A 15,611-nucleotide genomic window follows, 5' to 3' on the forward strand; every position below is an offset into this window, starting at 1 on the left:
TGATCGATGATGAGCTGTCACACAGACAGCTTAACCAGCGATTAGCACAGCGACGCCGAGCGCGCGGCATCGCTGTGTTCGTTAGCGCTGATGCCATATTCATGTCAAAAATAGAATTAAAATAAAAAATATTGTTATTCTCACCTTCCGACGTCCCGCGCAGCATTCCCGCCTCTCTCCACGCTCCGGTCCCAGTAATCCTTTGCGAGAATTACCGCGATGACGTCCGTTCTCGCGGGATCGCGAAGTCTAGCGGTCATTCTTGCAAAGGATTACTGGGACCGGAGCGTGGAGAGAGGCAGAAATGCTGCGCTGGACGCAGGAAGGTGAGAATAATAACAATATTTTTTATTTTTTTTATTATTTTACAGCTGATCGCTGGTCTCCCGCCTGTCACACGCAGCGATGCGTGCTGGCCAGCGGGAGATCAGCGACGAAAGAAATGTCTAGAGGTTTCTTGCAGCGATCAGCGATACTGGCAGGGGGCCGGTCGCTGATCGCTGTCACACACAGCGATCTCGCTGGTGAGATCGCTGTTGTGTCACAAAAGTGGTGACTCAGCAGCGATCTCGCTAGCGAGATTGCTATGTGTGACGGGGTCCTTATGGAGCTCTGGATCCCAAAAACAGCTGCAACTTCTATGAGGATATATTAAGACATTTATCAGCATAGAATGTCTGACCTAAGAACAATACGGTTTTAAAGGAGTGACGTTTTGTACAAATGAAAAACCCATTACCGAACCCCAAATAGCACTCCACCGCAAACTACGAGCGGTTCAAAAATGTACTCTCTATGCCCTATAATCGCATAGTAAATGTAAAGTTCTATTCTGCGCCTGCCACTAGTGACTAAGCTCCAATGATTACACGTCCAACTTAAACTCCATTAAATTACAGCGCATTTCTACTGTCGAGAACATAATTCTAGCATATTGTTCGTCACAAGAGACCTTGAAATTCTGAAGACTTTAAAATGCAGAGTTAAATCTCTGCACTTAACATACAGTAATCAATCAGTTGGTTGGAAATTTAAAGGACTCGCTAATCCTAAAATACAGGTTACCTTTTATGGCAAATTATCCAATAACATTCACAAATTTACATTTAGATGGCTAAGAACTCAAAAATGAAGGAAAAAAAAAACGATGGCACATGCGGAGTGTGCATCTGGGGACAACTAGAGCATATGATTCTTAGGCTCAAGCCCAAGAGGTAACATCAGTAACAGCTAATGTGTTACTTGTGAATCAAGCCATAAAGGCCGCGTCACACATAACGACGCTACAACGATCCCGACAACGATACGACCTGATAAGGATCGTTGCTGCATCGCTATGTGGTCGCTGGTGAGATGTCAAACAGTCAGATCCTCCCAACGAAGCAGCAACGATCCGGCGACCCGTAGCGACCTTTGTAACGATGTCACGCCATGTGTCTTGCTTCTGAGTCGCTGACGAGGTCGTTGGTAAAAGGTGTCAAACACACCGATGCATGCTTCCCAGCGGGACCTCAACGACCAAAAAAATGTCCAGGGCATTCCGACATGACCGGCGATTCACAGCAGGGGCCTGGTCGCTGCTACCTGTCAAACGTAGCGAGATCGCTGCTGAGGTCGTTGTTGCGTTACACAACTTGTGACTCAGCAGCGATCTCGCTAGTGTACTCGCTGTGTGTGATGGGGGCTTTAGAACTACACCCTAGTTTTCTTCTGCTGGACTGTTGGGGCCCATTATTGTGTGTGAGGCTATACCTAATGAAGGTACCTGCCGTAGGCTTGTGATTATTACTTAAATCACATTGGAATGTTTAATCATGGTACTTGAAGTGTGTGACTTTTGATGCCTGTGGTTTTTCCTGAAGAAGAAGTTATATACTTCGAAACGCGTTGAAATAAAACTCCACCTTACTGTACCATACTGGGACATACGTCTCCATTCTGCCGGCAGCGCGGAATATTGTCCACTAACTCCCTTTACAGTCTGGAGTGTGTGAATTTTGTGATACTCTACTGAAACTAGATATTAAGCTTTGACACCTTGAAAAAGGTCTGTAGACCAAAATATTACTGTATGTGCTCCACAATGAAACAGTAATATATCTTATAGGTAGTGACTGGGACACTTTTGCACTTTTCATTCCTTAGGTGGACCAAAGTGGAACCCACCCCGAAGTGAGCATGTTATCCTTGGACCCAGTGCACACTACACCCAAGTGGTATCCATTACCAAGCTTAGTCCCTATTCTCTGAGGGCCACATGGGACATCCAGGTTCAATAGAAAATGAAGAAACTTGGCTCTAGATCTCAAAAGCACAACTGGGAAAATTTGTGAATGTTACGAGTTGACTTCTTGTTTTGGATCAGCCTGTATTGTAGGGATTGTGGTGCTTTAAAACAAGATACACAGTGACTGAACCATCTCAGCTTGCACAGTGACAATCTAAAGACCCGCTATGTGGTTCAATGAGGACTGGAGGTAATTAGTGAGATTATATCACACCACCCCCTGCAGGTGTTTGCAGAAAGGAGACAATTATTTCATTCTGTGCCCTTTATCTTCTCGCCTGCCTTTGCAAAACAGACGGGATTACGACATACGGTAATAGTCTCCGCTTTGACGTGCAGGCTAATATTTCCAGTGCATCCAAACCTTGATCCCCTGCTAAGTGAGCGGAGATTGTGTGTGTCGTCATTGGGTGTGAGAGGTCGGGAAGTGTAGGTCTGGGGTGTGGCTCAGTCTATTCACATATTATGTATTATATTTATAGATTATATTTATATAAATATTTCCTCTATATACAGTCAGGAGGTATCTTTACTCTGGCATCACGAAGTCGTCGCAGCCAGCGAATGGTCAAGTTCGGTGCTGTCACAGTCGGAGTCATCGTACAGGCCAACATTCTGTAAAAAGAAAAAGGAGTTACTATTATATGGTTTCTTTCCCATTGAAGTCACCAAGCTTCTATTTATTTGCATGTGATATGTTTTGTTGAAGGGTCACTTACATCGAGGTCACCCTCAACTGTCTTGTTATTCATGCATCGTAAAAAGCAAACATAATACAAACTAGACTTCCCTAATGAACCATTGTGCCTCTCTGGTAGTTCTCTATTATTTTAGAAAAATATAAAAAAGATGGCCATCAGCATGAAACTAATGTAGGCTGAATGCATCCGTTTCAGCGGGACCGGCTGACCGCCCAATGTGCCGTGACCCGTCTCTTGAAATAAATATACATTTTTCTTATACCTGTTCGAATGCTGCTGTTCCTTTTTGCTTCTGCACCTTTCCGTTTCTGACATATGACCTCCGCTCTTCCTTGCATGTAAATTTAATATTGTTAGCCAAGGGGGCATGATCTTCACAAAGATGACATCAGAGAAGAGTTAAAGATGTTGTACCATGAACAATGTACATTTTAATCAATAGACCTTGGAATAAAAATAATAAAAATAATTTCCACCCTTGGATGTGTTAAAAAAATGTTCCTGTGCTGAGATAATCTTATAAATGTGCCCCTGCTGTGTACTGTGTAATGGCTGTGTCTAACCTTGCAGGGACATGGTCTGATCATACCACAGCTCCTGGCCAAGGGGAGGAAAAAAAAAAGAGTATACAGACAGGACAGAATGGTATTCATTCTGTGACATAAAACATATTTTTAAACAGACAAGGAAACGTTTTATCTCACTCAAAGAATCAACTGTGATCCCATGCTGTCCTGTCTGTATCCTCTCTTTTGCTTCCTCCCCTGCCCAGGAGCTGTGGTATGATCAGACCATGTCCCTGTACGGTCAGACACAGCCATTACACAGTACACAGCAGGGGCACATTTATAAGATTATCTCAGCACAGGAAAAAATTTTAACACATCCAATTGTGGAAATTATTATTATTCCAATATCTAATGACTAAATGTACGGTACTTTGTTCTTGAGACAACCACTTTAAAGGGAACTTTTCACCTCTTTTTTGGCCTACCAGCTAAAAATATCAGTTAACTGAATGTCAGCTATGCATTGCACAACTAATTCTGAAACCCCCTGACTCCCCATGTATCACGCATAAAAACGTTGTGTTTTGCTCCTCCGCTGTATGGCGAAGTATGGTAATGTGTTCGGTGCGGTCCGGTCCGATGGGCGTTGCTTCGGTTCCCTCACTCCACCCCTCCTCGGCTTGCTGTATGCATTCCTTGCCGTGAAGATAGCAGATCGCGTAGAGATTTTGCGCGTGCACATTCAAATGGGATCTCGCGCGTGCGCAGTATGCTTTGTCTAACTGTGGGCAAAGCCGAAAAGCAGTACATTGCATGCGCACAACTGGGTTTCAGAATTAATTGTGGAACGAATAGCTGACACTCAATTAAATGATATTTTTAGCTGGTAGGCCAAAAAAGAGGTGATAGGTTCCCTTTAAGGACCATGATTCACTAGCTAACACTAGATTTACATTCAGAAAAAATACAGCAAAAATAGGAAGAGAGAAGCAGTAGCTCATGAATGGAGAGGCAGAGGAGCAAAAAAAAAAAACAGCAGATTTAGGAGAAAATCAGCATTTAAACCAAATAAAAACATTACATATTTAATGCAAATGTTCTCTTTATATGTCTGGCCAACACTCCCTTTGTTCTGAAGAGACACACAGTTGTGCTCAAAAGTTTACATACCCCAGCAGAATTTTTCCTTTCTTGGCCTTTTTTCAGACAATATGAATGACAAAACCAAAATGTTTCCTCCACTCATGGTTAGTGGTTGGGTGAAGCCATTTATGGTCAAACTACTGTGTTTTCTCTTTTTAAATTATAATGACAACCCAAAACATCCAAATGACCCTGATCATTCTGAAAAAAGGCCAAGAAAGCAAAAATTTTGCTGGGGTATGTAAACTTTTGAGCACAACTGTAAGTTACTCGCAGAGGTTCTGGCATCAGCTTCTTGCCCTCTCCCCATTGAGAAGTCTGCATGTGCATGGACTGTTTGGGAGAAACAGCTATTGAAGATGTATGACAACCCACATTATCTCTGCATTCAAGCCCAGATATAATCATGTTCATATTCATACAGCGGAGAGCAGAGGAGCCATTAGGATCTGAATTTTTTTTCACTTTATACTGAATGATTTTTCCTAGTTTTGTAAGGTCGTTTTTACAAACACTAGGTGGAATTGTTCTGGAGCAGCCCTCCACTGGATAGCAGTGAAGTAGTTTCAATGACGTATTTTTGTCACACATAGTGACAGGGTTATGCGCTAAGCTGAAGTTGGCTGAGGGCATCAGATAAGTGTCACGTTCCCCTTTGGACAGTTCAGTTGACATGTTGCTTACAGTACTGTGCAAAACTTTTAGGCAGGTGTAGAAAAGATCCCTTTTTAATCAAAATATTATCAATTCTTCTAGGTACACTACAAAATGTCATGGATTTGTTAAGTTTATAGTCAGGTGTATGAATAACCAATTATACCAAACAGGTGAAACGAACATCATTTTCTTATGTACTGGGTGGGCCATTTAATGGATACACCTAAATAAAATGTGAATGGTTGGTGATATCAACTTCCTGTTTGTGGCACATTAGTATATGGGAGGGGAGAAACTTTTTAAGATGGGTAGTGACCATGGCGGCCATTTTGAAGTCGGTCATTTTAGATCCAACTTTATTTTATTCAATGGGAAGAGGGTCATGTGACACAACAAACTTATTGAGAATTTCACAAGAAGAACAATGGTGTGCTTGGTTGTAATGTAACTTTATTCCTTTATTCTTTCATGAGTTATTTACAAGTTTATGACCGCTTGTAAAATCTGTCCAAAGTGTTGGATTGTCAATGCAACCCTCTTCTCCCACTCTTGACACACTAATAGCAACACCGCAGAAGAACTGCTAGCACAGGCTTCCAGTATCCGTTGTTTCAGAAGCTGCACATCTTGTATCTTCACAGCATAGACAATTGCCTTCAGATGACCCCAACGATTAAAGTGTAAGGGGGTCAGATCAGGAGACCTTGGTAGCCATTCAACTGGCCCACAACGTCCATTCCACTTTCCAGGAAACTGTTCATGTAGGAATGCTCGGACCTGATACCCATAATTGATGGTACGGTGTGGTATATGGGGTACACAGATAGTGGGGCCATTCTTCATCAATGAAAACCTCAATACCACTGGAAATCTGAAAATGCTACATGATGATGTGTCGCCCTCTTTATGCACTGAAGATGGCACGTTCCCTGAGTTTTTCCAGCAAGATGGTGCACCACCACATTATGGGTGTCAGGTCCGAGCATTCCTACAAGGAATCTGACCCCCTTAGACTAGCATTTCTTCTGCGGTGTTGCTATCAGTGTGTCAAGAGTGGGAGAAGAGGGTTGCATTGACAATCCAACACAATGGGCAGCAATTTGAACACATTTTATAAGTAACATAGTTATTAAGGTTGAAGGGAGACTTTAAGTCCATCTAGTTCAACCCATATCCTATCCTAACTTGCCCTAACATGTTGATCCAGAGGAAGGCAAAAAAAACCCATGTGGCAACAGTAAGCTTCACATTGGGGAAAAAAATTCCTTCCCGACTCCACATACGGCAATCAGACTAGCTCCCTGGATCAACGCAATATTAAGGTAACTAGTGTATATACCCTGTAATATTATACTTTCCAAGAAAGGCATCCAGTCCCTTCTTAAATTTTAGTAGGGAATCACTCATTACAACATCATATGGCAGAGAGTTCCATAGTCTCACTGCTCTTACAGTAAAGAATCCGCGTCTGTGAGTATGCTTAAACCTTCTTTCCTCCAGACGTAGAGGATGCCCCCTTGTCCCCGTCATAGGTCTAAGAATAAAAAGATCATTAGAAAGGTCTTGGTATTGTCCCCGCATATATTTATACATTGTAATAAGATCACCCCTAAGCCTTCGATTCTCCAAACTAAATAACCCCAAGTGTAATAACCTGTCTTGGTATTGCAGACCCCCTACTAGGTTTATTAGGGAACTAGGGTTCCCTAATAACCTTGGTCGCTCTTCTCTGCACCCGCTCCAGTTCAGCTATGTCTTTCTTATACACCGGAGACCAGAACTGTACACAATATTCTAAGTGTGGTCGCACAAGTGACTTATATAGAGGTAAAATTATGTTCTCCTCATGAGCATCTATGCCTCTTTTAATGCATCCCATTATTTTATTTGCCTTTGCAGCAGCTGCCTGACACTGGCCGCTTAATGTGAGTTTGTCGTCCACCCATACACCCAGGTCTTTTTCAATGACAGTTTTGCCCAGTGTTTTACAATTAAGCACATAATTATACATCTTGTTCGTTCTACCCAAGTGCATGACCTTACATTTATCCCCATTAAAGCTCATTTGCCATTTATCAGCCCAAGCTTCTAGTTTACAGAAATCCTCCTGTAATATAAAATTGTCCTCCTCTGTATTGATTACCCTGCAGAGTTTAGTGTCATCTGCAAATATTGAAATTCTACTCTCTATGCCCCCTACAAGGTCATTAATAAATATGTTAAAAAGAAGCGGGCCCAAAACTGACCCCTGTGGTACCCCACTGCTAACTGTGACCCAGTCCGAGTGTGCTCCATTAATAACCACCCTTTGTTTCCTATCCCTGAGCCAGCTCTTAACCCACCTACACATATTTTCCCCTATCCCCATTGTTCTCATTTTATGTATCAACCTTTTGTGTGGCACCGTATCAAAAGCTTTTGAAAAGTCCATGTACACCACGTCCACTGCATTCCCTTGGTCCAGTCCGGAACTTACCCCTTCATAAAAGCTTATCAGATTAGTCTGACAGGAACGGTCCCTTGTAAACCCATGTTGATATTGGGTCATAAGGTTATTCTTCTCCAGATACTCCAGTATAGTATCTCTTAGAAAACCCTCCAGGATTTTACCCACAGTTGAGGTTAAACTTACTGGCCTATAATTTCCAAGTTCAGTTTTTGTCCCCTTTTTAAACATTGGCACCACATTTGCTATACGCCAGTCCTGTGGTACAGACCCTGTTATTATGGAATCTTTAAAGATTAAAAATAATGGTCTATCTATGACTGTGCTTAATTCCTGCAGTATTCGGGGGTGTATCCCATCCGGGCCCGGGGATTTGTCAATTTTAGTGATTTTTAGACGCCGCCGTACTTCCTGCTGGGTTAAGCAGGTGACATTTAACGAAGAATTTTTATCCCTGATCACGTTATCCATCATGGGATTTTCTTGTGTAAATACTGTTGAAAAAAAGTCATTTAGCATATTGGCTTTTTCCTCATCCTCATCCACCATTTCACCCAGACTATTTTTAAGGGGGAATAAAGTGGTCATAAACTTGTAAATAACTCATGAAAGAATACAGTTACGTTAAAACCAAGCCCACCATTGTTTTTCTTGTGAAATTCTCTATAAGTTTGATGTGTCACATGACCCTCTTCCCATTGGTAAAAATAAAGTTGGATCCAAAATGGCCGACTTCAAAATGGCCACCATGGTCACCACCCATGTGTTACAAACAGGAAGTTGATATCACCAACCATTCCCATTTTATTTAGGTGTATCCATATAAATGGCCCACCCTGTAGTTTAAACACAGTCATGAACTGAAATAGAAACAGCGGTGGTGTAATATAGGAGGCTTACAATTGGGTGAGAAACTTTCAGGTAAGACTGGAGTTTCAAGATGTGCTGTTAAAGCTGTTTTGAAGGGGTTTTTTGTCGTCATGTGTTGCCCTTTTCTTGGTGTTTCTTCAAAACAGCTTGAACAAGACATCTTGAAACCCCAGTTTGTGCTGAAATCCTTGCCTGGGAGAGCCCTCTCTGATGAATTTCAATTATCTTGTGTCTTTTTGCTGGGCTCAGCCTTGCCATGGTGTGACATGTCTTCCACAACCTCATCTTCATAGCAGAGTTTGACCGTTCATCACCCAGTTGAAAGCCACTCACACAGCAGTTAATAACTGTGTTTCAACCTACATATGAAAATGATGATCATTATCATCTGTTTGGTATAATTGATTACTCATACATCTGACTTTAATCCTAGAAGAATTGATGTTGTGTTGAAGGCAAATATTGATCTAATTTAGATTTTTCTTTTCTTCATTCACTGTGCAATTTAATTGGTGAAAATAAATTATTAAAGAGAACTTGTCACTGAGTCAAAAGTCGCCAGTATTTGCTCCTATTTTATTCCTGCTGCTTCCCTGAGTATTCTTTTTTATTTTTTTATTTTATTTTGCTGCACGGTTCCAGAGATATGAGGCTTGTGTCAATTTTTCTGGTCTTTACCAAGGGGACATGTCTCACAGTATTCTCTGGGGATGTGTTATTAGGCTGTTCTGCATTATTACCCTGTGAGCTACACCCCAATAGTAAAGACCAGAAAAATTAGCACTAAATAAAACGGCCCATAGCTCAGGAACCGGGTGGCGGATGTGAAAACCATAACAAAAACAGAATACTCAAGGGAGCAGCAGGAATTAGATATAGGCAAAAAGTGGCCACTGTTGACCTGATGACAGGTTCACTTTAACAAATCTATTTTTGAAAGCATTCTTACTTTGCAGTACTTTTTCCATACCTGCATAATACTTTTTCCCAGAACTGTATGTAGTAAAAAAAAAAGATAAGCAATTTCCTCACATCTCTGACAAAAAGAGCATCAGATGGGTTAAACTCTAGCCCTTTTTTAGAAGCAACTATAACTATGTGCAACGTAAAAAAAAGCTTCTCCAGATTTTGCCTCCTCTTCTATGGCCAAACCCTCAATAGGAGCAGGTGAAAGGTGTTTGTTACTGTCTGTATGGATATGTGCACAAATTAACAAATTCATATCTCACTTCTCCTGCGGTTTGTTCATTGCTGAGCTGAGTTTTCACCTTCTGGACAACGGCTTCTTTCTCAGAGAGCCCATCAGACTGGGTCAGAAGGTCCAGCGGAGGTTCTGAGCTTTGAGAAACAAGATCTTCGGAGCGCTCATCGGGGCGTTCATCTGTATTGGTGCTGAGCACATCTGGAGTGACGCTGTGGGAGAGATCTGTGGTGTTGCCTTCTTCACCATCTGATAAGTTTTCTGAGCTGGGAGATTGATGTTGAGACATCTCTGCCTGCCACCTGCACAGAAGACAATATGCCATCAATGACTGTTTAATGGAAATGAAATTAAAGGGGATGTCCAGGACTTCTCTATTTATTGGGCCATCATATGATCTGTGGGGGTGCTAGGGTTTTGCAGCTCAGAACATTCTTTGTCTTGAGCTGCAGGACCAGGTACAATCGTTCCTATATGATGGCCAATGTGCACATATAAACAATAAGGCACTCCTGGATCTGATGGATAGGCCATTAAAGGGGTTGTCCAGTACTCTGAGAACCCTTTTTCAATCCCTTCTGCCATCCAGTAAAATGTTTCAGTGGTTTCACATTGGCTCTCCCGAGGCTTGTGTGACATTATGTCATGTGATCCCTGTGACCAATCAGTGCTGGCTACACACTAGGGTGACCGCAAAAAATCGATGTCGGAATTTTGTCCGTCTGGACCCCACAAAACGATTCCCCTTTCCAGATATTGAGATAGCCAAAATTTGAGCTCGATCAAACGACGTTAACCCGTGCCGCTCGTCGCTCAAAGTTTGAAAAAATCCAAATTGAGGTATTTTAAGATTTAGGTATTTTGCATAGTCTGTTAGACTATAAAGAATGTGACAACAACACTGCAGAAATAGCCCTGACCAAATTTTCGAACCATTTGTGGTATTTGAATGCAGAGTTGGTGGGATTATCGTTTTTTGATCCCACCATTACAGACAATGAAGAGTTGTTAATGGCTAATAAATTGCTCAGTAGCACAGATGAACCATCAGAGCACGCTAGGGTTGTAAATCCAAAAGTTAGGAAAGAAAAATTAAAAGAGGTAGGAAGTAACCGACTTTAACGACCTTCTGACAAAAGATGAAGAACAAAAGCAATATGTCCTGCAAGTTGTAAGCAAATGCCGAGCATTATATTCTGACGTTTCAAAAACTACTTTAACAAAAGCTCTAGAATAGATTAGATAACTATGTAAAATTATCAACTCATGTAGGTTAGCGTGCTCTGATGGTTCATCTGTGCTACTGAGCAATTTATTAGCCATTAACAACTTTACATTGTCTGTAATGGTGGGATCAAAAAACGATAATCCCACCAACTCTGCATTCAAATACCACAAATGGTTCGAAAATTTGGTCAGGGCTATTTCTGCAATGTTGTTGTCACATTCTTTATAGTCTAACAGACTATGCAAAATACCTAAATCTTAAAATACCTCAATTTGGATTTTTTCAAACTTTGAGCGACGAGCGGCACGGGTTAACATCGTTTGATTGAGCTCAAATTTTGGCTCTCTCAATATCTGGAAAGGGGAATCATTTTGTGGGGTCCAGACGAACAAGATTCTGACATTTTTTCCCCCCCATATGAGATCCGGTCAACCTACTACACACTCATCTCCTTCGGACAAATCAGACATAAAGAGAAAGTGAAAGCTTCGGCTGCTCTCTCACTTTTCTGGATGTTAATTGTGTCTATAGCAGAAGAGAGTGATGCCATTGCTGATTGGCAACATGGATCAGAAAGAACTGGTGCCGATACCGCCCATCCCTCCGCACTGGTGTTGAGTATAAGTGTTATTATTTTCTGGCAGGAAACATAGGGATTGAGAACGGGTTGTCTAAGTTGTTGACAGCCTCTTTAAACTATTAGTTTCAGACAATATTGAAAATATTCATTAGTTTTATTTTCGGATATAAAACACGTAAAATTGATTTATTAATGTGGAGCTCTGCAAAGAAGATCTTTCAAAGATTTTATTAGATTATATCTCTCCAGAGCGAGAAATTTGTAGGTAGGATACTCTCGTGGGATGCACAATCCTTCTGAGCAGACCACTCATGATAATCCAGGGTTCAATAATACTAAAACAATTTGTAGGAACAACGCACCACTGAATAGATGTCAATATACTCTATATTCGTGAAATCCAAACGTTTACTCCACTCAGGGCCGGCGTTAGGGGCAGGCAGACCAGGCAGCTGCCTAGGGCCCCCGCTCCCCCAGGGATCCCCAGCTAGCGGCACATCACACAGCCGCTATGGGGCCCCTGTGAGGCAAGGGGGCCGCCTGCCCCCAGTGCGGACTCGCCCCACCGCACTGAACACACATCACAGCAATGAGGGAGGAGAGAGCGTCAGCTGATGCTCCCTCTCCCATCATTCCCTGCTCTGCCTCTGACACTGCGGGTGCGCAATGACATCATCGCGCACTCACTGTGTACCAGGCAGAGCAGGAGACAGGAGCCGGGAGCAACGCAGGCACGAGGAGAAGGTGAGGAGTGTGGTTTTTTTAATCAGTGTGAGTACTGACTGGGGCCATTCTCGGGGGGTGGGGGGCCGTATACTATGCTGGGCTGTATAAATACCATAGTGGGCTGTATACCATGCTGGGCTGTATACCATGCTGGGCTGTATTCCGGGCTGTATACCATGCTGGGCTGTATACCATACTATATATCATTCTGTGCTGTATACCATGCTGGGCTGTATACCATGGTGGGCTGTATACCATTCTATATACCATGCTGGGCTGTATACCGGGCTGTATACCGGGCTGTATACCATGGTGGGCTGTATACCATGCTATATACCATGCTGGGCTGTATACTATGGTGGACTGTATACCATGCTGGGTTGTATACCATACTGGGCTGTATACCATGCTATATATCATGCTGGGCTGTATACCGGGCTGTATACCATGCTGGGCTGTATACCTTGCTGGGCTGTATACCATGCTGAGCTGTATACCGGGCTGTATACCATGCTGGGCTGTATACCTAGCTGTTTACCATGCTGGGCTGTATACCGGGCTGTATACTATGCTGGGCTGTATACCATGCTGGGCTATATACCATGCTATATACCATGCTGGGTTGTATACGATGCTGGGTTATATATCATGCTATATACCATGGTGGGCTGTATACCATGTTGGGCTGTATATCATGCTGCGCTGTATACCATGGTGGGCTGTATACCATGCTGGGCTATATACCATGATCTATACCATGCTGGGCTGTATACCATAGTGGGCTATATACCATGCTGGGCTGTATACCATGGTGGGCTGTATACCATGCTATATACCATGGTGGGCTGTATACCATGGTGGGCTGTATACCATGCATGGAGGACTATGGGGCAGATTATATTATATGGAGGACTATGGGGTGTAAACTGTAGATGTGCTGCTGATAACATGATACTGTATGGTGATCTGTTAGTGATCTGTGGCGCCCCCAGGAGTATGGTCGCCACAGTGGCATTACCTTCCTCCTAGAGAGGGTGATGTCATGCTTGGAAGCAATGAAGGATCTCTCTGTCAGGTAAATGCAGCACACAGCACAGTTCCCACTCCAGGCCAGCAGAGGGAGCTCTGAACCAAACTGGGGGAGGAGCTGCTCTCTGGGGCCAGGAAAGGGAAGTTAGTTCAGTTCTGTGGAGAGGGAAAAGAGTGCAGACGTGGAGAGAGGAGCCGGAGGATTGAGCGGAATTCAGGCTCACTTCTAGCTGTAGCGCATGGTCCAGAGTCCGGTATCCGAGGTTGTATGGATGCTGATGTTCCTGCAGCAGAAACCGGAGGAACAGAAGGCTGTAAATGTTCTGTTCCCATATAAGACTCGGAGGCACAGCAACAACTTGTGTGAGCCAGAAAAAGGAGGCTACGGCTGTCTGCCATACGAGGGGAGTTCTAAAGAGAGCAAACAAGGGGAACTTCAGTGTAAGGCTACCGTTACACATAACAATGTTCCAGCGATCCCACCAACGATCCGATGTGGATGGGATCGCTGGGACATTGTTAGCTGATCGCTGGTGAGCTGTCACATAGACAGCCCCTCCAGCGATCAGGACCAGTGAGCACGCTGGTTACCAACGTAAACATCGGGCTTCTAAGGGCCGCGGGGACCTTAGAAACCCAATGTTTACCCTAGATACCAGCGTGCACTGCAGGCAGGGCGGGAGTACTGAATTGCACTAGGGGGGAATGTGGCACCCCCAGGAGTATGGTCGCCACTCGCCACAGTGGCATTACCTTCCTCCTAGGGAGGGTGATGTCATGCTTGGAAGCAATGAAAGATCTCTCTGTCAGGTAAATGCAGCACACAGCACAGGTCCCACTCCAGGCCAGCAGAGGGAGCTCTGAACGAAACTGGGGAAGGAGCTGCTCTCTGGGGCCAGGAAAGGGAAGTTAGTTCAGTTCTGTGGAGAGGGAAAAGAGTGCAGATGTGTAGAGAGGAGCTGGAGGATTGAGTAGCGCATGGTCCGGAGTCCGGTATCCGAGGTTGTATGGATGCTGATGTTCCTGCAACAGAAACTGGAGGAACAGAAGGCTGTAAATGCTCTGTTCCCACATAAGACTCGGAGGCACAGCAGCAACTTGTGTGAGCCAGAAAAAGGAGGCTACGGCTGTCTGCCATACGAGGGGAGTTCTAAAGAGAGCAAGCAAGGGGAACTTCAGTGTAACTCAGTACTACAAGTGCCTCAGATAAGCGCTAGAAAGGAGACTACACAACCCATCTGCATAGAGAGATTCCTGAGTTGCTTCCAGGCTAATCAACTCCTGTTCCATCTGTAATCTGGATCCTGGACTGCACTCACAAAGCAAAGTAAAGGTAAATGAAACTGCACCCTGTTGTGTCATTGCCTTCTTCCTGCAACCCCTTCAGCACTGCTACATCTCTGTGCCTAACACTGCACCCTCTTCCTCAACACCTATTACTACTGCCGTGGGACTACAGCTCTACCTGTGGGGAGCTCTTACATCTTGCTGCCTTATACCATCTGTCCCAGAGGATCTGCCTGCAGCGTCGGCTTAACCCCTTCATTACCGAGCACCACAGGTGGCGTCACGTATCATCCACCTATAAACTTTATTCAGCTACGTTTCACCCCTTTTGCATGGACGCCCAGGGCCACGGACCGGGTCACTGCCACCGTGACACATCCCTCTGAGACACCGGCCCGGTACCGAGTACCCCACTGCCCTGGTGGGCGATCCATTTTGGCGTCACGAACAGGATTTGTGAAGCCCGGTGCCCCCGGGTCCTGTGTGCCAGAGAGTGTATTGTGTGCCATAGACTTATTGTGCAATTGCCGCCATTACCCCGCCACTTGGCGCACGCAGGAAGCCAAAGGGGTGTGCCATCGTGGACGGAGCCTGCCAGAGAGCGTGAAAAGTGAGGTGCTGCGCGGGAAGAGACCAGCGGGCGGGAAGTGAGGAGCAGAGGCCTGCAGTCCCGGCGTCCCCCGATCATCCAGCCTGCGGAGCGGCAACCGGTAAGCCAGTGAAACACAGGGCCTGGCCAACGTTAACTAGGGGGGGAAGAGAATGTCTGAGGCCAGAGAAGATGCAGCGGTTAACGCCGCAAGATGCAGGGGCAAGAGCAGCTGCGACTCCAATGGCACCGCAGAATCCAGCGGCCAGCACCGCCTCCAGAGCGCAGCAAGAACAAGCGCCCACCGCAGCAGTCCCCATAATGCCACTGTCCATGCCCTATATACCGGGAGCGGCCT

At 44.4% G+C, this 15,611-nt stretch overlaps 1 protein-coding gene across 3 annotated transcripts in view; it reads right to left on the bottom strand.

The window, feature by feature from the left end:
- Positions 1-285: 285 nt before the first annotated feature.
- The window catches only part of MAP3K12 (mitogen-activated protein kinase kinase kinase 12), a 189,517-nt gene continuing 174,191 nt past the window's right edge, over positions 286-15,611 (bottom strand). For all 3 annotated transcript variants that reach the window (XM_073546222.1, XM_073546220.1, XM_073546221.1), the window contains exons 13-14: positions 9,843-10,116; positions 286-2,902 (exon numbers count right to left, since the gene is read on the bottom strand). In XM_073546222.1, coding sequence (XP_073402323.1) covers positions 2,828-2,902; positions 9,843-10,116 — 349 coding nt within the window. In that variant the 3' untranslated portion in view covers positions 286-2,827. The remainder of the gene's footprint in view (positions 2,903-9,842; positions 10,117-15,611) is intronic.

Source organism: Dendrobates tinctorius, unplaced genomic scaffold (assembly GCF_039654945.1).
Source record: "Dendrobates tinctorius isolate UK_male_01 unplaced genomic scaffold, ASM3965494v1 ptg000145l, whole genome shotgun sequence".
Lineage (NCBI taxonomy): Eukaryota > Metazoa > Chordata > Amphibia > Anura > Dendrobatidae > Dendrobates > Dendrobates tinctorius.